This window comes from Myiozetetes cayanensis, unplaced genomic scaffold, assembly GCF_022539395.1.
Source record: "Myiozetetes cayanensis isolate MyiCay16 unplaced genomic scaffold, myiCay2020 scf1, whole genome shotgun sequence".
NCBI classification, from domain to species: domain Eukaryota; kingdom Metazoa; phylum Chordata; class Aves; order Passeriformes; family Tyrannidae; genus Myiozetetes; species Myiozetetes cayanensis.
Genome location: NW_026086604.1, coordinates 136,211,057 through 136,237,460, shown reverse-complemented (window position 1 = coordinate 136,237,460; position 26,404 = coordinate 136,211,057). Strand labels below are relative to the sequence as shown.

Genomic DNA, 26,404 nt, shown 5'->3' with positions numbered 1-26,404 from the left:
GCTAGGACTAAAGCAGCTGCTGAGACTTGGATCTTCCTCCTAACCTCTTTTTCCATACCTGGATCAGGGGAGACAGATCACTTACAACCTATAAACCAGAAGTTACGGGTCTTGAACCTTGTCTGCCCAGACAACTGACATATTTACATCAGGAGTATGGGAAGGGGGGTAAAAGTTGCTTTAAACAAAACAACAACAAAAAAAATGGTAAGTACATCCTTCAGAAGGGGCACTGTGACTGCACAGCTGCTGTAGCTGCTCCTGCACCACCTTTGTGTAAGAAGGAAGACAGGGAGTGGGGATGCCTTTTAAATGTGTATGACTCACATTCATGTATTTCCAGGAATTTAAGAAGTATACTTTGGAATCATGTGTAAAATTTAAAAAGAAATGGTTGAGTTCCTAGTATCATACCCACCTCACCAAGTGAGGGAATACTTTTACAGAGTGAAAGTTTAATCAAGCAGCTATTTTTATTTATTGGTTCTGTTTTCACTGCAGAAAAACTGAAGTAAAAATTAAACAAAAAATCTGTCAACCTGAAGCAAACAGTCATAATTTTACTCACTGGACTGCCACAAATTTGGGATTGAATTTATACTCTCGAAGTTTTAACTAAGTCAGAAAAACTTTTAGGAGTACTACACCAGCTACTGAAGCTCCAGCCCTGAACTCCTACTGTCTGCACAAGCGCAGGATGTTTAATATTTTGTTTCAGATCAGAATGATCTTGGGTTGGAAAAACTATTTCTAATATTCCTACAAACCTGTCCAACTTACTATCCTTTTAAAATCCCTACAGAAAGTTCTTGGAAGTCAAAATGGCAACCATGTACTTTTGAAGAAGAGGGGGCAATATCACAGAGTCTGTCCCTGACTCCCTGTACTCAGCTAGTTAAGAGACCCACATAGACCAAAAAGAAATGGTTATTTAAAAAAAAAACCAGAATCACATTATAGGTGTTGTAACTAAAAGCAGAACCTGGGGAAGTATATTAAGTGTACGAGTATAAATGTAACTATAACATGCATTTTTTACAACTTTAATTTTCTGAAATAGTTATTGATTATTCAGGTAGCTCTTTCAAAATCAGGTTTTTATGTTCTCTTAAATGGTAATTCTCATTCACTATTATCTGCTTTATAAGGATGTCAGGCATATTAGCTGCATGTTTGTGCTGTTAGTAATAATAAAGCCTAATAATCACTACTTAGGTTTTCCAGAAACAGTTTTAAGCTTCTTTTTATACCATCATCAGTCTAATAACTGTATTTACAGGGATCATTAAAAAAAGGTGAAATTTAAGTACCTTTCCTTAATGGACATAGTTTTGCTGGAATTATCAAGGACATCCTCTGTTGTTTGTGCTTTGCTCTCTCCAGTGGAAAACATCTCACAGGAATTCTTATAACATTTGCCATCCAATTGCTCAGAGAGCTCTTGCAGTCTACAGGATGCCGCAGCTGCAGTTTGTGAAACAGTCCTCATTGCTGATGTGCTGGTGAGTTCAGAAGCAGGCTCAGCATGGTCTGCCCATTCAAAAGAGAAGTGCTGCATTAGACTTAGTTTTATACTCAAAGATATTTTACATTACTGACACTGAAGCAGCAAACCCTTTTTTTAAACATTCATATCACATACTCTATTAACAGGGAAAAAATTCTGGCTGAGCTAAAGTAAAAAGATTAATCGTGAAGTATTATTTGCTGCAGAGACTGGCTGTGACTGATGTTCACATGAAGCCACAGAATATCGTGTTCAACACACAGTTCCGAACTTCAAATGGATGAGGCACAAACTGCCTCTCCCATCATCACACCAACAGCAAAAGAAATGGAGAGATAAAAGTGAGAGGGAACAAAAAGCAGGGGAAGAGAAGCAGACAAAATTTAAATAAGAAATTACCTTATTGGTAAAGCACTTTAGTGCATAATAAGTAGCCTACTAGGAGGACATTTAATAAATACAGGCATTATTTTCTAGGAGGTGTTGGGGGCTTCTTTGCGTTTGTCTCTTTAAGTATCAATTAAACCACAGGAAAAGCTCCTTGATGAAAGATAAATGCGCCATTACAATTATCCTTAAAGAAATATAAGTGATCTTAATTTTTCTTGATTTTATCCCTGTCCCCATCTCTCCTGCAATCATCAAAAGCTATTTTGATAGAATGGATACTGCCTTTGAGGAATAAAGGCAGAACTATACCATCCTCTCTATGCCTGTGTGAAGACCATTAAATTCAAAATAAATTAACTTCACGAGATGAAGACAAAAATACTTTTAGTGCTACAGGGTACTGGGGTCCTGTCACCCATCATAATAAGCCATAAAAGTAATACAACATCCTTCTAAATTCAACAGAATAGAAGACTTTATGCAATGATCAAATCCACTGATTATTTCCAAAATCCTTTATTTAAAGATGAGCAAGTTTACTTTTTAAGTTTAAATTATGCTGTATATATAGAAATGCAATTGCTCTGAGAATTTCTTGATTTGTATTCGTCACCACACTAAAAAGAAAATAGTAATAATTTTGCAAAATTAATTATCTGAAAATTATCTGCTACTAGTTACGTATGCACATATGTAGTTAATTCATAACTATATATGCACAATAAGGCAAAAATTAAGGGCAGGTACTTGACCCAGAGCAGAAAGTTCAGTTTGTTCAGCATTTTGGAGTGCAGGGGCAAGGGCAAAAGAAAGGATAAATCTTAGCTTCAGCATATAATACTACTTTCAAAGTAAGAAAATCTGAATAAAATTGAGCCATCTTTAAAGACTGAAGAATTGAAAGAATAAAAAATAAAAACCTGTATTTGCAAAACTTATGACTTCACAGATATTTCTCTGTTTTTAAGCAGCATTAAAAAAAGGAAACATAACCAGCCTTGATAAAGCTTGAAACACCATTTGCTGAATGAGACTACACCAAGAGCAAGCATATACTGCACCTCTTTGCCAAGTCTTGCTTTTCATAATACTTTCAAAATCCATCTTTTCTTCAAAGGACTGGCCTTCTTTGACTTCCCATTTACCTTGCATGCCAGTATCAATTTCCTTCTGTTCAAGAGGCTGAAAAAGTCCTTGTGAACTAAACAGTTCCAAGCTGCCCTTCCTCAGGAAGCTGTATGTTGTCTCTTTATGGCGGTCTCCTGTTTTTCCAGGAACAGGATGTGTCGTTTCTTCCTCAAAGGAGCTGTACTTTGTGATTTCATTAGCTTCATGTGCTAGAAACCTCTTCCTCTCTTCTTCATGTTTCTTTGATGATCTTCTGCTTTCTAGTGCTTCCATCGAGGGCTGCCACTGTTCTGACTTATGTGTGCGTTTTCCTGATGAGTCCAAGTTTTCTGCTGAAGAGTGGAACCTCAAATCAGCTCTAGCAGCAGCACTCACACTCCCATCACTAGCTGGCTTCATGTGCAGGTCTCCAGCAAACAACGGAGCAAGGGCAGATGCCATCGCTGAAACTGATGTTGCAACTGCGGCTGACAAGGGAGCGATTTTTCCACTTTCATTTTGTACCTATGAGTTAAAAAAAATCAACTAAAGAACCCAAATAAGATTTAAAAGCTTTGAAAATATCAATTCCAAAAAACAGTCTAATCATGTCAGTTCTTCAGAGGTATTATTCTATATAAATACAGCACTCTATCAATATAGACTAGAAACAGATAAGGAAAACAAGAATGCCCCTATAATTTGGCTGCAGGTGGATAATTCCCCCCCAGCCAAAAATGACTGCATGTGAACAGCAACATCTTTAGTAATAAGGGGTGTATGTGTAGCATGCAACATGACATCGTGTCAGAGCTCCATGGAAAGGCTCACACTGTCACGGGACTGTGGGGAGAAATTAGTTCAGGTTCCAGACACTGGATGACATGCCATGTGCCCAGGCTAATCAACTCTGCATCTCAGCAGGACTAATTAGCTTTGGCACAGCTCTGCTCTTACACAGTTCTGCAGCTTCCAGCTCTGGAGCCTGCTCAGTGCCAGAGAGAGACTGCTCCGTGCTGTCCTACACAGGGCAGACATTCCTGATGCTTCAGCCACATAAATCACCCTCATGCAGGACTTTTTCAAGTATAAATATTGGCTGTCATGAGCAAAGTATTTGAACCTAAGAGGCATATTAAAAATACCTCCAAATTTGCTTTGCCCATCCCCACAGTGGAAAAATAATCTTTTCTACTCTTTAGCACAATAATTTTATAAAGATTTCCTAGATAGTTAAGATGGATTTTTTTTTTTTCTGAAATGCAGAGCTTAGCTTTATCTTCTTCAAAGGATACAAAAGCTATGAAAGAGAGTGACAAACATGCCTCATACACATCAGGAGATGTTTTCTTATTGTTTTCCTAAACTGCAGAGCTAGTGAACAGCATGCAAAAGTTATAGACAAGACCACATCAGTAGGAGGAAATCAACTCAGAACATAAAATGTGCATACAGATTCCATAAAGCATGGACAACACAATCATTAATTAAGCAAACTGGAAAGCAGAGCAAAGACTACTATGTTAGTCAAAGAGTCCAAAGAAAGATTAAGAAAATAGTTACCAGTTTATTTTTTTTCCATTGCATCTATCAGAATTAGAAATTTAGAGGAGATCAGAAAAGTGACTTCAGCTTTAATTACAAGATATCTACATTTTCAATTATGCATTTTGGGAAAGAAACCTCTATGAAAGAAACCTCTAGTTACCTATTTTGATAGCTCTCTTTTGTTTCTTCCTAGAAAAACCACACCTGCATCTCAAAACATCCCAACACTCAAATTAACTATAGGAGTTATAGGAAGTCTTTTTGAAAATACACTCCCACTGAACTTATTTGAGTCAACTCTGGTTTCTTTTGTTAGGTTCAGAAAGAGATGACAAAACATGCTTCCTCTGAGTTTTCTTGCTTGCAGAGCAAGTTTTTTCTGTAAAAGTCTGACAAAGTAATGTGACTGTCACTTCTTTCCCATCTGCTTCAGCCCATTTCTGTTGATCACCTTCCTGGGCCACAAACAAGTTAGTGACACAGTCATTAAAGAGGTCAGGCTGTGACAGTGATTGGCGCACAGAAAGTGGATGGAAAAAGGACTATATAAGGTCTGGAAAGCTTGCTAAAATAAACCTGTCAAACACTTATTACTACTTTAAGTGTGAGAGAAGTAGGTGTAAAGTATAATTATGTGCCTGTACAGTTTTGCACCAATCAGTTTAGAGGAATCCTCCCTTCTCACTCTTCTATTATTATAATATGGAAAACACATAATCATGGATGAAGCATAGAGATAGAGAATGGTAGGAACTTTGTAACGCTCAGATTAATCCAAAGCCCTAGAAATATGACATGCATAGGAGTTGTGCTTCACTCTTAAAGTGATTTCTTTTGAAGCTGTAATGGAAGCTAAGGGACTGATGTTTCTGCTATTGTGATCAGCTCTGAAAGACCACTGCTGGGCCACCTTATGCTCAGGCTTCACCAAAAAGGCATTCCTTTGCAGTTCCAATTATATGAAGGATTCCATAACAGAAAGCTCAATTCCATTGCACACATTAAATAATTTCTTTTTGACCATTACTTTCTGAATTTCAAAAGTATCCAGCTTTTAGGGGAAAAAAATAAGATAAAAATCAATGCCCCCTCCCAGAGGAAAATGACAGAATATGTCCTGACTAATAACAGAAATATATAGTTCTTTCAGGAATGGGTCTGAAAGTTGCACATGACAAAGCTTCAAAATTCCCTGAAAATACATGATGATGTGTGTCACAGTTTTTACCCCTTTGATCAGGAACTTACTTTTGGAAGACATGTCATATCTACCAGAAAAGAAACACACGGTGAAAGGTACAGCATGCACCGAACAGGAAGATGATATACTCTTGAATTACTTTAAAAAAGAAGAAAACCACACCAACAAAGTTCAACAGTTTGGGGGATGTTGTTCCTCAGTGTCAGAAGTCTGCTTCCTGACAAGCTCTTTCCTCAACGTGTAGCTCAGAGCAAAGGAAAGGGCAGCTGTTACAGTATCGTACACTGAAGTTGTTTTCTCAAAAAAACCCAAAACAAACAAAAAAACCCAAACCCAAATGCAAAAGAGCTAAGATGGCACTTACCTGCTCAACTTCTCCAAGAGTGACTGGCTGAGTCTGGTAACGAGCATTCATTCTCCTGTGCCTCAAATCTCCTCGATTCCTTGTGGAGATGGCCCTGGATACTGGTTGAGACAGTTTATTAAACAAAGCCATCTTTTCTGCCAAACTTAAGGTGGAAGAATCTGGTTCATCAGACTGATCTTGCCCCATTGCCTCTTTGGCTGCTCTTATCTCCTCTTTAGCTAAAATTTTTTGGTGTGCTGATGCCTGCAAGCTGAAGAAACAGAACTGGAAATTAGTTTTGAAGAAGCCGCCATGCAGTTTCAAAATCTCAACCTGATAGAAGCAGAAGAACTGCATGTGAAGCACAATAGCCAATGTAATATAGCAGCCTAAGTGGGTATGCAGTGGTTCAACATTGGCATGATGAATTCTAATTCAACAGCTGAAGATTTAAAAAAAAAGTTAAATTTTCATTCACAAATTCACTTGATTAGGACACAACATTTTTTTTAAAAGGGGAACTTAAAGATTGAAGAGAGATTTTTCAGGCAATCTCTTTATACAGAATATGGAGCTATGGAGAGACATTTAAGATGCCTGTTGTAGAACAAACACCCGTCCTACAGTGCAATGTAAAATTCAATTTTATTGAAAGTAACTTGTGGACCATATATGATCAAAACATTTAAAAGACAGACTTAAACTCCAAGTTAGTGCTGCTTTTAGGTTAGCATAAATTGCAATGCCTCTTACAATTTGAAGTGGAACAGAATTCAGACTGTCTTTTGTTTTGAGTTATCTGGGGTAACTCAACAACAAAAAATTAGTTTTGAAACATGGTTTGACTTTGTAGATTGTTTGACCAATGCTGAAGGCAGGCAAGTTCATTCATAAAAGCTGTAATTGCATTTGTCTCTACAATAATGTATTTTATTCACCTTTACAATAAAATATTTAATTGTTCATCTTCTGCCACATTTATTTAATTAGTAGTATTCTCTAATTTTTTTTTTTCCTGTCGTGGTCTCTGCTAAAATTATCTCATTCAGAACAGACAACAGTATTCTGCAACTTTACCTATAGGTGGTGCAATTTCTTATATTTCCTTTAATTTTGCAAGCTAAAAAATATATGTAGAGACAGACAAAGGACATGTACTTCTTGTGAAATCAAGCACTTGGCGTTGGTATTTTCATCTGAGGATGACATTACCATATAAAAAAAATTACAAGAGCAAAGAGAGTTCTGCTGGGTTTGCTCACATGCAAATTAACTTCTTTCACAATGAGGAATATGCGTCTAGAGCGGGTAAGTGTGGTTAGAAGGGTCCTGAAAACAGATGCTTGACAAAAAAAAAGCTGCATTGCTTTATCATGCAAACATAAATGACCAATGTTTTAAATATTCTTGAAATGAGTATTGACTTGACACATTGAAAAGGCATTCAAGACTTTAAAGATGCATCTGCTATTGAAGAATCTTGTGCTCCATGTAACATGCATGTTTACCCCCCCAGTACCTGGTAGGTTGTACAGTGCTCTTAACTACAGTGGGACTAGGTACTCTTGTCACTACTGTGTGGGTATTCACAGAACGTGAAGCAGGGGCAGTTTCACTTTAAAGAATTGCCAAGGAGGGAAAATTCACAGGGAGAGAGAAGAAAAAAGCATTAAGAAAAGCAATACATAAAGTGTTAACTACAGAAAAGACCAAAACAAAACAAAACAGAAAAAAACCAAACAGCATTTTTAATCTGCTGCGACATTTTCAAAATAGTTTCAAATACTTTGAAAGAACTAAAAACCTAGAAGAGCAAACATGCTGTCTCTTGAACTTATTCATTACCCATAATGTAAGCTACCTTTCAGTAGACCGTTAGGCAAACATCCATTCACCTTTGTCTAATTTTCCCCAAAAATGATTTTCCCTTTTTCAGGAAAACATCATGATATATGACCAGAGTGGAAGAAATGCATTTCCAAAAAGTACATTTGAGATTTCAGAATGTAAAAGGTTTTCCCCAATACGTACACATTCCATAAGAAATTGAGCAGATTTCCCTCAGTGCAAAGTATCTTTTTCATTTGAGTTATGAAACAATGCTATGATTAATCTCGTTTACCTAATCCACAGGTTCCTAAACTTTCTGCCAAATTACAGTTCATACAAGTTATGCTTTACTAGTCCCTCTACATTTAAAAAGGAATTTCAATATAGTTTCCCCTGTGGTTGTCAAGGCCCTTAACAATAAATGTTTTCCTCGCTACAGTGTTATAAGCACCACAGAGATGGAACTTATTCCCAGATTTGAAAGCAGGAGTCAGAGTTAGAGCCAACACATGCACAAGACTTACGTAGCTGCAATGACCACCTCCTCACTGGTAATTGGTTGTGTGTGAGATCTATCCTGCAAACGCCGCAGTCTTCTCTCTACCGCTGAGCTTCTTGTAGGTGGTTTAGGAATATTTTTCATTTCAAATGATTTTTCCATTTCCTAAGAGGACACATGTCATATTTAAGCCACAGACGAAAAGTTCTAAAACAGTACTTTACTTTCAGCTTTCTTGCATGCAGAGCAGTAAAGTTCCCAAGTGTCCATCTCTGAATTAAAAGCAGGATGCAATTGCACAGAATGCATCATGGAGTTAAAACTAACTACACACCTCTCTCTAAATGACAAGAAGGCTTTAGAGCAACAGGTCTACTGTGTAAGCAGGGAATAGAGTAAGAAAAAAAAGGTTATGTAGCTTGGCCGTGGTTAACTGCATTATACTTCATTCTAATGCACTTTGGGTTCCTTCAGAATCTTGTATATGAGATGTTTAATTCAGCCTTTTATTTAGAAAATGCAATACTTACTCTAAAAAGCAGCCTCTTTGCAGCCACGCTTAGTTTGGCTCGGTCATCCAATTTTTCTTCATCTACACAAAGGAAAAAGAAAAAGAGGTTGAACATAATGAATCAACCTCATATTAAATATATATATTTTTTTAATAAATTATTATGAACCATCAAATAAGCTGGTTGTTTCTCCCATTTAACAAAAGACTTATCATGAACTCAGCTGTGTTCAAAAACTCTACCTGTTTTTACATGTAGAATGTCAGAGGAAAATTCTTGAAATTATTTGTAAAAACTTATCTTCAGGACAGTTCATGTCCTTTCAAGTTAACCAAACAAATTTTTATGAATCAAACTTATTGTACCAGTCTATAATAACACAGGGACTAAGAAAATAATTATACTTAAAGACTGTCTTAAGGGTCAGTGAAGAGTATTGAACACATTATTTTATACTAGCTGACCATTCTGATTACCACCTCATGTCCCCATTTCTCAAAGGCTCAACTGGTATCCTTAGGAGCTGAAATCAGCATCCTCCAGAATCCAAGAGCCAGCATCTCAAAGTTGCAGAGAATATCAGCTTTCAAATAGCATAAGGCATTAAATCTAAATTTAGCTACTCATGAGATTACCTACCTAACTTGTGCCAGACTTGCCAAGGGTGACAAGAGGGAAAGAGAAGCAAGACGGTAGATTGAATTCTATAATTTACTAACCTGCATTTTGAAACTTCCTTAGCCAGAAAACAAGTTAGCAACATTAGTTTCTCTTTATACTAAAGGCCTTTTTTTAGTTATTACTCCCAGACCACTGCTTTAAATTGATTGATGATCAAAATTTTTTCCCAACAACTACCTTATTTATTGTCTAAGTTAGAAAAAAAAAACCCAACCCCAGCTATGTTGAAAAGTGTCAAGCCATTCTCTCCCTGACTCCCATATGAAATTTGGTATCCATAGACAGACTTGTGGTCCTAAATGAATTTGAAATCAAGTCTGTAGTAGACATGGCCCAAAGAAAATTGGTACTTCAAACATATTAAAGATAGTTATTTTCAAGTGTACTTTGTTCGCATTATCAAACAGTTCTTCAGTTAAAACAAAAAGTACATTTGTTCCTATTTCTTCCTTAGTACAGTAACATACCTTCAGCAGTTGGTATTTCTGCACTGAAAATTGACCTAGTGAAAAATTATCAAACAGAAAAAAGTTAGCTTGAAACAAGACATCAAAAATGAAATTCAGATTCAGTCTGAAGTAGCAAGACCTCAAAAGCCTTAAGAAAAGGGAGAATTTATCTATTTTTCAAGTTTCAACAGTGTCCACTTGGGAATATCCTTTAATAAAGCATAAAGGCAAGCAACTGCAAGCAAACCCAAATACAGTAAAGGAAAATGATTTCTAGTTCATTTTGCAGAAGATAAAAGTCCAAGATTTGCTGCCAGCTCTTTATGATAAAATAGGTAGTTTTGGTAGTTTACAAAAAGAGTAAATAATAAAGCAGAGTAGACAGAAAAGAAACTCTTTATATAAAACCAAAAGCATTTATTATTAGACAGAACCAGACAGCCACAGTACTTAGTGATGCTTCACTGTTCACCATTTTACATGGGAGGAATTTGCAACAAATTGTTTTTGTCAGGGGTGTTTTGGGTTTCATTTTATAAGAAGCTATAACAAATATTGGGTTGTTTTTAAAGAGAAACAATAACCTTGCAAAATGTTTATGCTATTAAACAAACAAATATTTTCACAAGCTTGTTCATGTCTACCTGCACCAGAGTGCTACACCAGAGCTACATATGTGCCTACCTATCTGTCTCCTTTCGTTCTGCTGATGTTATAGGTTGAGTTTTAAACCTCTCAGAAGTCTTTCTATTTTCACCAGGAGTAAAATAGCGCCTCGCCTTTCGTGGCCCACGGTCACCATTGGCAGACACAGTACTACCTGCTGTTGACATCTCAGACCGAGATTCACTTTCAGATCGCACGATAGAGAGCGCATAGGAAAGAAAACAGGAGAGAGAAGTAAAGCATAGATGTAAGCATCTCAACAATTCACTGGAGACCACTCTGCATGCTCCTCTGGTAACATGCGCAGACGTACACATTCCAGCTACCCCACATCACAACTTGCACTAGCAAGCAGAAGCACAAAAGCGTGATTCAAACCATCTCAGCCTCCAGGACACACTGGTGAGAGCTAAGCTGTGTGCTTTAAGTGCCGAACACAACTGCTGTTGAGTGTGTGTAATTTTTGCCAAGGACGTGCAAGTTTCACACGAAAATGATTGAAATGTCACCTACAGTTCCGTTTTCTTGTTGGCATTAGCAGTCTCCAGAAAGACATTACGGAGCTGGGCAACAGAGACTTTCGTGTCAACCATGCCAATCTCACCGTTTGGTGGATTTGCTTCCATGTTCTCCTTACTTTTAAAAGCTTCTAGCTTAGGAGTCACAGTATAGTCAGACATTGAGCGAGTCAGGACCTTATGCTTTGTTGTTGACACTTTCCAAACAGGAGCCTTTGCCTTGGCAGGTTGCAATACAGATCCACTCTGTATGTACATAACAGCTTCACTCCTTTCTATGTTCTCAGGGGGCTTAAGCTGCTGGTCGGGGGCCTGCCTCTTATTGCACTCCAACTCTCTCTGAACTTCTGAGTTAACTTTTGGCTTGCTTGCAAAGGAGGAACTCCCCACAGGGGTATCTAATTCTCCTCCTCCAAAGAGGCCCTCATGGTTCTTCCCTTGCTTGCGAATCTCAGATGGCAAAATTGGTCTTCTGCCTTTGGAAGCCTGATCACCCTCCAAGGAACCTTCTTCATCAGGTTTTGTTCCATAACTGGGTGCTTCTTTCTTTTCACCCTCTGATGCGGTGGCTGCTGACGATTTTGTTACGAGGCTAACACTGTCTGGTGGGAGGAGGTTGCCAGCAGGGATGTTTGCTGGTTCTTCTGCTGCCATCAGCTGAGCTGTGTGAGCAATGCCAGCAGGCTGAATATAGCCATGAATTGGTTGGCGGACGGAACTGACGGGCTGATTTATGACCCTATCAAAGGCAGACGTTTCTGTCTGAAGAGGCATGTAGTGGGCTGGCACTGGGTGGGATTTTCTCTGAGATACTGTGTCTGTGACAATTTCAGGGCTTCCACGAGCACTTTCCTCTTTCACCAATTTCTCTCTAACTTTTACTCTTTAAGAAAGAAAAAGGATTAAAGCTGTGAACAGCAATACCCAATCTGGAAAGGAACACAGACACCTACTGAGGGTACAGACAGCAACACTGTATTAAAATAAAAAACAATCAACACATAAAAGAAAGCAATCTTACGATGCAACCCCTTCCTCCCCACAAATCTTAGCAGTAACATAGCTCAAAAACACTCAAGGGATTTAGAGGTCCTCGAACATGCACGACTCCTGAGAAGGTAACTGTGCAAGCTCTGAAAACATACAGCATGTTCCCAAGAGATCACAACTGTGTCTGTCAAACAGCACATACCCATGGTCTCAAACAAACAAGATAAACAAAACTGCATTTTATATTATCAAAGTGTTGGGTTCAGCCTGAAATTGCAAATTCTGCTGGCAATCACGTATGAAGTCAGATTTCTGAAGATGTCTAAACACCGGGCAGCTTATGTCATATCAAGATGTTCTTGCATTGGAAAAAGAGATGAAAAACATATTATCTCCACCTAGCCTTTCAGATGGTTTGCCAGAGACTGGTTTACTTGTGCTTTTGTGTATCATATAAGACATCTGAAATGTTACATGTAGTGTAACCTATTTCAGTAAGTGAGAACAAATGTTGAAAGGCCAAGGTCTTACAGCCCAAAGTGAAACTATGGCATGGTTGTTACTCTTTAAAGAGCTTGCAGGGAAGAAAGGGATTTAGAAACCAAAACAGACTTTCTATTTTAAAAGGTTTCATTACATTCTAACATGCAAAAACTTATAGGAATGTTCCCAAAAGTTACCTTCAGTGTGTTTCATAGAAACACCTCTGGACTTGTGTAACATCCACGCAAAACAGTCATATTTCACCTTTAAAAACTAAATGCAACAGCACAAGGGAAGGCACGCACATGCAGCCAGAGGTAGCCTTTGCTCTGTGACTGTCACTGCAGGTCAACTCTCCAGCAGTTTTACAGCCTCGCCAAGTGCTCAGACAGCTTACGGGGCAGCGTTCGTAGATAACGCACATACAGTATTAAAAACAAAAGCCCTGTACTTCCTCCCCTCCCAAATGGGTATAAAAGATTATTTTAATTCTGAGGAAGGAGATAAATAAAATGGGATAGTAGCTCTCTATATTTGAAAATAAGTTATCCAGCTCAGAGCATGTGCAATTCCAGGCTTGCTACCAACAGACTTTTTGGAGTTTGTGTTATTAAAAAAGTTAGGGAAAAAAGAGGTAAAGTATCTAAGAGGATAATTCAGGATATCCAAATTTATCCTAAACACCAATCTTTGTAATATTTCAGTCCTTCTTACCTCTGAGGATTGATGCACTTACCAGGGAAACTCCTTAAAGTTACTTAAGCACAGAAAGAGTGTAAGTCTGAAAAAGTATTTTTTTAACTACATGTACCAAGCATTCTCCAGAACATCCACACTGGTATTAGTACTGGGTTATAAGAATTACTTTAATCAGAAACACAAAACAGAGTAAAAGAGTCTTCCTAAAACGTTTTTCATGGTGGGATCTCTGTATATGTTACCAAACTGGTAGAAAGCAGCTGCCTGTAGCTTCGATCAAGATCTTGGTTTACTTTTCCATATTTTTTTTTTTTTTTTTTTTACTTCCCTTGTACCATCTCTTTTGCAATTCAAGGAATTAATTGTAGGGAATGATGAGATGGATTGGTGTATGTTATACAAATCTGCTGTTTGCAGAGTACAAAGTGGGATCAAACAAGAAGTTACAAAATTTAGTGGAAGCCAGAATGAGAGTAGCTGTGGAAGAAGCTGAAAGCATTTGTACTTCTTCATCAAAATACCAATTGGTCAGGAGTTAGAATAAAAGCAGATGCTTCAAAAAAGTTTCAACAGCTCTTTATCCACAAGAAATAACACTTTCTAACTTGTTGCTGTTAAAGGAAAATTAAAGGCAAGTGTTAAATGAATACAGAGCAAAAGGAAAGAAAGGGGAGGTTTGTAATCTGATTGTTAGCCACACAGCTATGTTTTATGATACCTGGAGGGCCAGCTGATAAGTGAAGGTGTGTCCCCTTCCGAATCTTTCTGAAGAAACCATTCAGGTTTTGCTTTCCCTGCACTACTACAGAAAATAGAACTTCAAGTAACTTTTGAGAACTCAACATACATTCCTGTTATTTCTCCTGATCCTCCCTCCCCACTGATTTTTATTTCTATCCACTCAATTGCGGAGGACTGCTCAAGAAAAGCAATGTACACTAATCAAATTCAAAGGTGGTAAACTGTGAAACAAACTATCATATTAATTCCACAAATATCTAGAAAGTGTTCTAAATGGTAAAGATTCTGCAAAAGTAACTTCACCAAGTGTACATTGTCCAAATTCAGAAGTGAAAGCAACTACACAACCTTATTTTTGCCCTTTGTCATTGCAGGTCAGTTTGTGCAAGAACATCTGAAAAAGTTGTTAAAACCATTAATTTAGTTTGTGGTTTAAAGTGGTAAAGACTGCTGCATCCAAAACAAAGTAGTAATAGGAATTCAATTAAGCTAAAAATTCAGATGGCTACATCGTACTTCCTAAGAAATTCTCAGGAGCATCTGGAACTTCTCTCTCCTCTTGTAATCCTGTATCACAAAAGCTTCAATTAGCAAAAGTAAAACATGCTGTGTCACTAGGTGACTTGGGAAAGGAAAAGCTTAAGAAACAAAGTTTCTGACTTTATTCTGTTTCGATTCTGGCATTGAAAGCATAAAAAGAAACAAGAACATAAAAAGAAACCTCAAAAAGCTCCGCAGGAAAGGGTGTTCACAGACTTCTTATATACAGTTTCTCAAATCCTTTCCTAATGCCCACCTTCACCTAAAATTCCTCAGCAACAGTAGATCACATCAAATACTTTTAACCTTGCAAGCACAGGCTGTCCTGCCACATTAATGTTTACAAACTCACTCCTCTAGGGTGACAAGAGTCCAGGATGCTTCCCATTACCTACAGGTACACCTGAAAGAACTTTTCACATTGCAGTAGAGCCATTTGGGATCAAAATCCCAAATTAAGCTCCAGGTCCTCTACTTCAATTTTTCTTAGTTGGTCATTAAAGAAAAATAACTGAAAAAGGTCAAATCAACAACTGTTCTTAAGATAACAGTGTATTTGCTGCAAATAAGTTTAAATTTGAGAACTCACCTACAGTTGTCACTGTATCCAAATCAATCTTAGAACAAAGACAAACACCAACTGTTGAAACATCTTTTGTTTTTCCAAATGTTTTTGAATCCCTAATGGAACTGACCAAATAGAAGGTAAAACCCTTTCACAGAAGCTGCCACAGTAGCTGTAATTGCTCTGAAGCACGGGAACTTCCTTCTCCTCTCTTAATGTGTACTTTGGCACATTTTTATAGTGGGCATGGCCCAGGCAGCAGTTATTTGTACTTGATCATTCATCCTTTGAAGAGTGCAGTCAAAAGAAGGCAAGTCACATTTTGAATTTAGAGTTAATCAGCCACTTCAGCAGCCAAACGCAGGCAATGTCAAATGATACCTGCTCAGCACTTTGTTGTCTTCTCAGTGATGGGTTACAGGATTAATTATTAAATCTTCTTAGGACTGAAGGCACAAAGCCTTCAGACATATTCCAAAGCAAGTGGTATTTATTTTCCAATTTGAACTCAGGAAATTTAAATTTAAGAAAAAAATAATAAAAAAAAATTGCAACCCATATAGTGTGGAACTGACTTCAGAACAGCAGTCACCTGAAAAACTGGAGTTAGCCCTTATTCTCTTGTGCAAACAATCTTATAGAACAGGACCATACAGTAACTTTAAATGGACTGCATGGAAACAGACAACGACTTTTTTACCATGCAGAAACAGGGACAAGAGTTTCTGAGAGGTTATTGTTACATCTCTGAATATCACACCAGTGAGTACACACTGGCACTGTAAGTGTCAGCAGCATTAAAGAACAGGCTCTTGGCAACTCAGCCTTTAAAGTACCACCTATTGCCTATATGTGTGTCCAAACAAGAGACCAAATCCTAGGTTTATCTTGGTGGGTGCAGAAGATTTCCTTCAAAAGATAAGAATGACAGTATTTATGGGAAACATTATGCAAATGCTGACCAAAGCCTCATCCCAGAAAGAATCTGAAATTAGAGATAATGGAGCCAGAAATGTGTATTAAGTTATTACTTATTCACAGAATCACAGAATAGTCTGGCTTGGACAGGACTTTTAAAGGTCCTTTAGTCCAGATTACTCAGAGTCCCATCAAACACGACCCTGAATGTTTTCAGGGATGGGGTGTCTACCTCCTCTCTGGACAGCCTGTGTCAGTGTTTTATCATCCTTCTTGTAAAAAATTTCCTTCTTAAATCTAGTCTCAATATACCCTCTTTTAGTCTAAAACCATTCCCCCTGTCCTATTGCAACATGCCCTGTTAAAAAGTCTGTCCCCATCTTTCTTATAAGACACTGTTAAGCACTGAAAGGCTGCAATAAGGTCTCCAGGAGCTTTCTCTTCTCTAGGCTGAACAACCCCAACTGTCTCAAGTCTTTCCTCATAGCAGGGGTGCTCCATCCCTCTGATCATTTTTATGGTCCTCCTCTGGACTCACTCCAACAGGTCCATGTCTTTCTTGTAATGAGGACTCCAGAGCTGGATGCAATACTCCAGGTGGGATCTCATGAGAGTGGAGTAGGAGGGCAGAATCACCTCCCTCGACCTGTTGGCCACACCTTTTTTGCAGCCCAGGACAGGATTGGCTTTCTGGGCTGCAAGTGAACATTGCCAGTTCATGTCCAGTTTTTCATCTACCAGTTCCGCAAAGTTTTTCATGTCAGGGCTGCTCTCAATCCCTTCATGCCCCAGACTGTATTTGGAACTGGAGCTTGCCTGGCCCATGTGCAGGACCTTGCACTTGGCTTTACTGAAGCCCTTATGAGGTTCCTGTGGGCCCACTTCTTGAGCTTGTCCATATCCCTCCGGATGATATCCCATCCTTCAGGAGTGTCAACCACATCACTGAGCTCAGTGTGGGAAAAGAGGTTGCCATTGGAGACTGAAGCAAAACAGTAGTTGAGTATGTCAGCCTTCTCCATGTCCATTGTTACCAGTCTTGGTTTCTTTGACCTTCCTTCTCTGGCTAATATACCTGCAGAAGTCCTTGTTACCTTTGCATCCTTGCCAAGTTCAGCTTCACCTTCGCCTTGGCCTTCCTAACCCCATCCCTACACCACAGGGCAGTGTCCCTATACTCTCCCATAATACCTGTCCCTGCTTCAACTGCCTGTACATTTGCTTCTTGCCCTTTAGTATCAATTCATTCATGCTGGTCTCTTGCCTTCTTTTCCTGATTTCTCACACCTGGGGATTGAGTCCCTTTGTGCTCTATGGAAAGCATAAATGGTTCAGTTTATACCAGTTATTTCAGTTACAGTCAACACTGCTCAGCATGATACAGATGTGTTTACAATTAAGTTCTCATTGTAATTTACATCATTTTTAATTGCAATATTGTAAGTTTTTACAGTTTTTATTTTTTATCTATCCATCTACCTAGAAATTAAAGAATCACACTTAGGGAAAATCATATTTTTAAAAAGTTCTTATTCATGCATTGTTTTCAGTCACCATAAGAATTTGACAGCGTTTTGGCAATACACTGTGAAATTATAACATGAAATTAGTGAAAACTGATTTTTTTCCATCTGGAAATATCTGGTTACCCTATTACTGTAGTAAATTTGTCAAATATGAAGCAATTCAGCATGGAATTTTAACTTTCCCCTCTGCCCCTTCATGCACATGTATGACTGACATTATCTGAAAGAATGACTATCACTGTTCAAAAAAGGTTTTTACACTTTCACATCATGAAAACAAATCAACTATTATCTCAACTGACCCAAGACAGTGTTCAGCTTTTAACTCTGAGAACTGTTTTATTTTGGCAGGACCCATCATGAAGATATTAAAATCTTCACTGAGAAACAGCTTACCTTTACTTGGAAGCCCCTACCAAAAAATCACAGGATATAGAGGAAAAACAGTTAAAAGGCTTGCTATAATAGGTCATTAAAAAAAAAAAAAAAAAGAAAATTTAGAACCACATAACTCCTTCAATTTCTAATTTGTGTAAATATCTTAAACATCAGTTATTCCACTGCTTCCCCCAGAATGCCTAATTTTAGCAAAAATTCTATAAAGGAAAAGTGAAAGCAAGGACATAGCTAATCAGAGAAATATATACCCACTTCCTTGTGTCAGAAACATACTATGAGTCCATAAAGCCAACCAATCCAAAGCCATTTTTCAAGGGTAATATATACATTCTCATGAATACTGTAGACATTGCTGCAGAAGGTGATTAAGATAAAGGAATCCACTGTAAAACAAAAAAAATTAAAATCATGCTTACCTTTGTCTGCTGTTACTGTGCAAGGGCTGGTCATTCTGCAAGTGGATGGGTGAGGCTGCCCGCTTTGGTGAAGAAAGGGACTCTCTGGGAGTTTGCTTTGGTGATATCGGCACTTCATTATAGGAGGAAGATTCTCGTCCAGAAAGTGAAAGGGAGACAGAACTATCCAAGTTTGCTGAAGGGTCAGAAGCCCGTCTAATGGCACTGTCATCATCTGCTTTTCTAACACTCTTTTCATTTGAGAGGTCATCTTTGTCTTCGTGGCTGGAGTACTCTTTGGAATCAGAAATTACACTCTTTGACCCCTTTGTCTCAGTCCTGGACAAATACAAGGTGCCATAGTCCTTGTTTTCATCATCTTGCCTTTCACTTTTCACTCCCTTTCTTTCCCCGCTGTCATGATCTTTCCTTGCTCGCGTATATCTGGATGAGTAGTCAGAATCCAAATCAGAATCAAGAGATAATCCATACTTTTCTGCCAGCTGGCGTCTCCTCTCTGCCTTGTACCTAGCTATTCTCTCTGCTTTTGACTCTAGTTCCTGGACATCCATGTTTCCTGTACTATACAAGGGCTCTGTATTACCTCCTGTGATTTCTGATCTGTATCTAGATGATCTGGGTTGTTTTTCTACAGAAGAATCTGAAGTTTCCTCCTCTTCATTTGATCTTCCTGTCAAAAGTACAACATACATAAGCAAGTCCATCCCAAAACTCCAAGTACCCTATCCATCACTCCAACTGAGTGAACTAAAAGCTTCCTATTTTCTTACAAATCAAAATGACTGCACAGACACATTATATTTTTGCACTTGTCTCCAAAAGCACATACAAATGATTAAGAAATGTGTATTAGTAATACTTCTTTAAGAAGTATTAATAGTTCCCATATCATATTGTTGTTTTAAAACAATATTTGTTTTACTTTTTTTTTTGTCTTACTTTTTTCAAGTAAGACAATTGGAGACTCACAAGGCAAGTTAAAGAAAAACCACCCTGTCACAGCTTTTCTGTAGAACTCTTCTCTGTGGACTGGACTGCACAACTGATAGGCTAGTAAACATGAAGTAACTTATCAATGCAAGACTGACTGAAACATGCTACTTACCTAAGTGGGGACTGTATGGATCAGTCGCACGCATATATCTTGGTGTATCTTCCTCTAGTAAACGGTGTGTGACTGATCCTGGGCAGTTTTGTAGAAGCATGGGTTGTGTATCATTTTCAATTCCCTCTAAGCGTCTAGCTATTCTCTCTTTTCTGAAAAATATGTGAAAAATGTGAAAACAGGCATCTTGAAAATATGAAGGGAGAGTTTCTAAGAGGAGGTTACAAAACAAGTTGCGTGGGGTTTTTTACAGGCCAAAGACGTTTTTACCTTTTCATTTCCAAAAAATCTCCGTTGTTTGGTTCAAACAGTTTTCTTAATTCTGAAACTGAGACAACAAAAGATTATGTAGTTTATAAGCTACTAAAACTTGCTAAATGCTTTAGAGTAAGAAGGAACAGTCAAATAAAGTTCAGAGTTTTGAAATAGCTTTCGTCAGGAAATGAGCATTTTCCTCTTGTTTTCCTAGTTTATTAAGCTTGTGTTGTCTAAAGTGCATTAGACATACAGATGTGATCACCATCTCCAGGCTGAACTCGAATTAGCTATGCCATCCTAGCAGTTTTCAAGATGTAGTATATACTGGACAAGTTGTATTTTGGTTAGCTGAGATCAAGCTCACATGCCATAGTAACCTGTTTCAAAACCAGGTAGTATGAAATTACTGTTTTCCCTGCCTACACAAAGGTCAGGGACTGACTATGCTTAAAGAGAAACAGTGTCCCCTATTTCTTAGTTTCCTCCACTCCCTCATATTGAGCAAATCCCAAGAATCCCATTGACTCATTGCTGGAGTGAAAATTATAGTGCCATGATATTCCTGCATGGTAAATCACTTTCTACTTTGCTAACTTTCCCTTGTAGTTTTAATTGGACATAATTTTCTTCACTTCCTCTGAACTTTTTGCTGCTGTTATGTGCTACTAGACAGCTGTCACAGTTCAAACAGTAGTGAGCCAAGAGGAGGCACGATAGATGAAGTAATCCCTATATATAGACATGTATGTGCATATGTAAACCACACTGGAGTAGTGAGTGCTGCATAAACAAGTGTGGTATGACTTCTTACCCCCAGGAAGAGAAACCCTCCACGTTGTTAAAGAATGCAGTGGACTGGGGTGAGTGTGTTCCTAACACACACACATGCACATACATACATGCCTTGGTATCATTGCCTTGGTAAATGTAGTTTTGAAAGCTCTGTGCACCTACTCTGATGCAATGCACCTCTGGGGTTCTGACCACGTTGACCCAAGGATCAAAAGTCAAAGCAAGCTAAAATCTACAGCCTGCTAAACTAGCCAGAGATTGCCATCAGAAACGCCTGATGAGTCAGGACTGTCTAGCAGACATGGTTCTATCACCTCTTTGCTACCGGAGTTCATTGCTCTACTTACAAGATAAACACTATTGAAACACCACCCTTTTAAAGGTCAGATGCACCTTCTATCCCTTCCCTGTATTGCAAGATCTTACACACATAGCTAGGTCAGGGCTTCAGCTCAGCTGACACATCCAGGAAGTTTGTTGTAGTCAATACCAGTGCTCCTACCTCATAGATACAACTAACATTGGCTGTCGTATCAGCCTTATGTGCTGAAAAGTCACTAGGACTACAGATAAAATGTCTTAGATCAGCAAGAATGAACATATTCTGATCATGACTCAGAGATGCAAATGAATGAGATATGAACGCAGTGTCTGAGGCTACAGATGAGTGCCTCCTGAGAACGTGCAATGAACAGAGAAAACAAATGAACAGGACCACTCTCAAAAACAGCTCCTTTAGTCTGTATTTTTACAGAAAGCAAACTTAAGATAGCTACCTTAATTTCTCAAGCCAGGTTAGCTCAGATTGTGATCATACCCTGAAAAAATCTAACATGTACACATTTGATGCAGAGTAGCTCAGGATGCAGCTACTTAACAGTGCTAACAGTGCATCCTGAGCTAACCCAGTGGACACCTCTTCCATGCCTCAGTTCAGCATCTGCAGCAAAGCAGATTGAAGTCTACGCCTGTGCTACTGACCAGCTTGACAGTGTAAGATAGTCACTGAAAATCAGTAAATTCCAAGCACATATCTCTGGACCTGGGCAATACAAAATTCGCATTTACACCAAAGCAAAGATGAGCCCTTATGTTATTTTGTGTTATGACTTTTCTCTCAATGAATGGGCAGTTTCCACTGTTGCCCTGCCCACTCAAGCTGTGCTAGCAGTGGAACTGTAATAAACAGAGAACTTACCCTAATGAAACTAGTCTTCATTTCCGATTCACACCAAAGGAAATGCTTTCTCATAAATACTTCGCTCTCACGCCCCCAAATCTACTTCTGTTTAAGTATTTCTCTAGCTATTGGAGTTTTTCTCTTCCATCTCTTAGCTATACACACATAAAACAGTCAAAAAACCCCGCGTAATTGTTCTGTTACTTCAGTCATAGGCCTCCAAAGCTCACAGTAATAAAACCACATTCCATCCAAATCCTAATAATTTTCCTCCTCTAGTCACTAAAATCATTATCTGAGAACAGCTTTTCTACACAACTTTAGTAAAGCTCTAAAGCATGGCTTCATATAATAACAGAAGTTTTCTTACCTTTCCCCCCACTCACAGAAAAGGAAACATGACCATAAGTTGTCTACATACGAGAAATATGGAAAATCTAAAGAACTCCCAGAAGCATTAGCTCAACACCCTCTTTGCTACATGTTAGCTGAAGTTCCAGAGATTCTACTACCACTTTGCAGTCCTAAAAAGAGCACTGGTCCCATGAAGAATCTCTCCAACACCTTCCCAAAGAACATAGGACAAAAATAGCATGGGACTACTCTATGCTGCTTTACAGTTTTTCCACACAATTTCAGCTTAGCTGGCCAACATCTGCAGAGTTTTTCTTTAAAAGCAGTTCCAGTACTATTCTTCTTTTGGAGGGGAAAAAGAAGCAAAAACGCTCCCCTCCCCCCCCCCCCCCAAAAAAAAAAAGATTAAATGCAGGAATTTTTCTACTCTTGTGATTTCTTTTTGATGAATAAAATATTTTACTTCAAAACATGAAAGCCAATTGGAGACATATCACTCCCAAGGACACTGGCTGACCCTGGTAAACTTAGGTGACCAGGTTTCTCCTTTTTAGTTTGCAATTTGAATAGGTTGGTGCCAACGTCCATCTGTTCATGGGATGTTTTTTCCATGTGACCATCAGAAACTACAGCATGGTAGGGTTAGAAGAGTAACAACACTTCTACCTAAAAATTAGCACAAAGATCTGATTCAGCACACAGGAAAAGACTAAGAAGCTTAAAATAATTAATTTCACAGTAAAAGCTCCTTATCTAGATTAATTCAAGGCAACACAATTTGTAAACACCACTGGTCACTTAAGGGCAAGAGGAAGAACAGCCACAGTTCAGAAACAGCCCTGAACTTGAGGCTTTATTTTATTTTTTATTGAGCTGGATGCTATGGTAGGATACCCTCTAAGGTTGACTGCCAATAGGCATCTTAATTTTGGTAAGTGTAGACATTCTAAACAAAATTTACCTTAGAACACCAGTAATCAGGAAAAGCAGCATTGTTCCATGTCTCGTCCCAGAATAAAATCCAACAAATACATTTGGAGTGCACCTCATACAAATTTTTTAAAAACTCCTTAAATTAAGATAAAATATTTCTTATAGTATTCAGAAATCTTTCAAAAACGTGCTACAGAATATAAACATGTTTATCATGAAAGCCCTCTTTGACAACAGCAGAGGGGACACATGAATAAAGTTGTAGGCATGGGACAGCAGTTTTCTTTTTACAGTTCAGAAGCTGTAAAACCTCAATTAAGCCTCCCAAAAGTTCCTAAGAGAGAGTGAGCACATACATTTGTGAACCTGGATGGACACGGATCAAAAGTTTACCTGCCAGAGGCTTAATTTATCAGAGATGATAAATAACCATTGCAACATGGGTAAAATCTGTTTTCATTTTGAGAAAAATTTAACACAATAGTAAAGCCTACCAGCCTCATTCCTACTTCCTCCTCTCCACACCTGGAAAGGTGGTTGTCTGAAAACTAGGTTGGTGAAGCGTTTGTCTTCTGTTTATGCCAGCAGAGCTGTACTGACATGTTCAATGCCCAACTGCAGGCAGCAATGTGTGAGACTTCAGCCAGACTCTTGGAACCTCAGTCTGTGTCAGTTGAAAACTAAACATACTCCTCCGATTTTCCAACATAGGCAAAACTGAATCAAAGTTAGGCCCCAGAAAGGATAAATTAACCTGGATGTTCAGAAAGCATTTGGTTTCAAGTAGTCCCCTTAGAATGAAACCATAAGCTCCCACTACTAACTGTTTCTTAAGTCTGGTACACCCCAAATCTGATGCCTTTATTATGGTAATATTTTCTTAAAAATAGAAAAATCCTGAAATAAAAATTAGTTCACTGAGAAGCAACTTACAGATAAGATTTCTCAAGTGAAGGCTCTCACAATTAACTTGTTGGCCAGAACGATTGTAAGTCTAAGTATAAGGAATAACAGGGGACTCTGCATTCTTACTGACTGGTGCTCTCAGGAAGTCTGTATTGTATAAATGTATATCACTCTGTTCCATCATTTTGTCAACAATGTTTCTTTCTGAACATCTGTAATGATTGTATTTAAAAGCAAGCATGTCACTCAATTAGCATGTAAAAGTTATTGTGGAAAAAGGGCTCCTTTCTAAAGGAATCCTGCAACAACTGACATTAAAAGAGTAAGCCAGTTCTTTTATGTTGGAATTAGTGCATTTACTCTTGCAGTTTGTCTGAAAAGAATAAATATCACCAGAAGACACACACACACAAAATTTTAATCAAAGTTCTGAGATCCATAACATCCCTGATTGAAGGGAATATCTTTGTGGGAGTTACACAATTCTTCAGTCAAATGTCACCCTTTACAGGTCAATAACTCAAGCATACTGTGATTTTCTCTAAATAATTCAAGAGAATTAACTTTTACCTCTGCCTCAACTGTGTCAAATGATAAATATGGAAGTGCTGTTTTCTTCAGAAGTTATTCACACTAAGACAGAAGTTTAAGAACAAAGAAACCCAAGCCAAAGTCCATACTTACTGCAGCTCGCTTAGCACATAAGACAAAAACTCAGAGTGTAGTCAAGTGGTCATGCAAGGACAGCCATTCTATCAACCACCAAAGGGGACTGGAAAGAGCTATGACTACAAGTCAAGTTAATATTTTGATTTCAGGATTAATTCAACTATACAAAGAAGCCTTTCTAAAGTTTTGAATTTCAGCTACTTCTTAACCTATTGAAAACTAGGTAAACAAAGCTGAACTTTATGAAGCAGGGATATAGCAAGGCCTTATAAAAGAGCACTGTTGTTCATCCCTTGCTTCATCCCTTATGCATACTTCTCATGGAAAACTCATTTACAAAACATCTGTGCCTAAATAATTTTAACTGTGCCTTGTACTTGCACAGACTAAACTTCACATGCTGTTAAATTACCACTTGTGTTCATAACGTGTCTCCTTTACTTACCTTTCGGAAGTACTGCTAAGAGATTAGCATCAATATCCTTTGTGCTGTTTGCAAGTTCTTCTTTATCTTCAAATGAAAACTCCTTCTGAAAACTGAAAGCAACATCTGTTTTACAGAACTGTGGATATTTCTGCTACAAATGAAGTAAAGCCAAGATGTAATCAATTTACTGTAAGATAGTCTAACAGAGATATGCAAGAAAATATTTTCCATAGGAATGAGCTAAGAAATAACCCAAAGAAACTCAGAAAGCCAAACCTAACATAATTTGAAACTTGTTTGGAACTGACTGTGACACATTTTTGCATTAAATTACTGACTGGAGACTGCCTTCAAAATGCTATACTAAGCAATTACATTTGAAATAATCTGTATTGAATGGTTCTCCATAAATATTAAAACATATGTCATCAAATGCAGTACTGTATGTACACTCCACCTAGTAGCCTTCTGCATGACTGCCCTATTGTTCTTACTGCACTGTTCTCTGGAATTTACATGGTTTATAATACATTAATATGAGCATCAGTCAGATAATTTAATTTTATACCATGTCTTTTCAAAACAAGAAAAATGTTCACTTAGGTGAAACAAAATATTTCTTTAAATATGTCCATTAAATATACACATTTTAACTGTAAAATGTAGGTGTCATAATGGTCTAAAGTAGATACTGCCTATAGAGACTTCTTTGGAGGAAGAGTTCCTCCTTGTAAGCAAGATTTTTTTCTCTGATTATTAAAAATAGAGAGCAAACTGCTGTATTCTGGCATTATGACTTCTAAACTATCTCAACTGGGCATAAGACAACTTAGACTGGTCTCCAAATGCTTAGTAAATTGGGTAGACAGGTGTAAAAAATAAAAATCCTCATAGTGATCCTAGGCTCTTCATGTTGCCGTGGTAGTGATGTGCCATATAATTTACTGTCATTCTGATAAGAAAAACTATGCAGTCTTACTGTTAGAAAATCCTTTCTTAGGACAGATTTTAAATGGCGCTTTCCCCCCAAGGTTATTTGGTTAGAAAACAAAAAAAAAAAAATAGTAAAAAAAGAATTCTGCACTCATTATTACAAAAGAACATTTCTCATTGGATAGAGTTTTAACTTATTATGACTAGTAAATTTTTCATGAACTCCTATAAGTATTTGCTTGTTTATCATTTATAAATAATATTCCTTTGTAAGACATTTGAGGAGAGAATAAAATCCTTGAAATGACAATGAAGA

General features: G+C 37.9%; 1 protein-coding gene across 18 annotated transcripts in view; it reads right to left on the bottom strand.

Annotated features, from left to right (window-relative positions):
• Positions 1 to 26,404, bottom strand: part of SVIL (supervillin) — a 139,141-nt gene that overhangs the window by 37,605 nt on the left and 75,132 nt on the right. For 5 of the 18 annotated variants that reach the window (XM_050310332.1, XM_050310342.1, XM_050310275.1 and 2 more), the window contains 14 exons: positions 25,174 to 25,265; positions 19,907 to 19,964; positions 19,637 to 19,788; positions 18,532 to 19,201; positions 11,250 to 12,137; positions 10,755 to 10,919; positions 10,089 to 10,123; positions 8,959 to 9,020; positions 8,454 to 8,593; positions 7,619 to 7,714; positions 6,118 to 6,370; positions 4,568 to 4,591; positions 2,959 to 3,529; positions 1,311 to 1,530 (listed from right to left, as the gene is read on the bottom strand). In XM_050310332.1, the coding sequence (XP_050166289.1) occupies positions 1,311 to 1,530; positions 2,959 to 3,529; positions 4,568 to 4,591; positions 6,118 to 6,370; positions 7,619 to 7,714; positions 8,454 to 8,593; positions 8,959 to 9,020; positions 10,089 to 10,123; positions 10,755 to 10,919; positions 11,250 to 12,137; positions 18,532 to 19,201; positions 19,637 to 19,788; positions 19,907 to 19,914 (3,284 nt within the window). In that variant the 5' untranslated portion in view covers positions 19,915 to 19,964; positions 25,174 to 25,265. Of the gene's footprint in view, positions 1 to 1,310; positions 1,531 to 2,958; positions 3,530 to 4,567; positions 4,592 to 6,117; positions 6,371 to 7,618; positions 7,715 to 8,453; positions 8,594 to 8,958; positions 9,021 to 10,088; positions 10,124 to 10,754; positions 10,920 to 11,249; positions 12,138 to 14,144; positions 14,229 to 18,531; positions 19,202 to 19,636; positions 19,789 to 19,906; positions 19,965 to 25,173; positions 25,266 to 26,404 lie in introns of all 18 variants that reach the window. The other 13 variants (XM_050310404.1, XM_050310422.1, XM_050310352.1 and 10 more) reach the window with 12 other exon arrangements.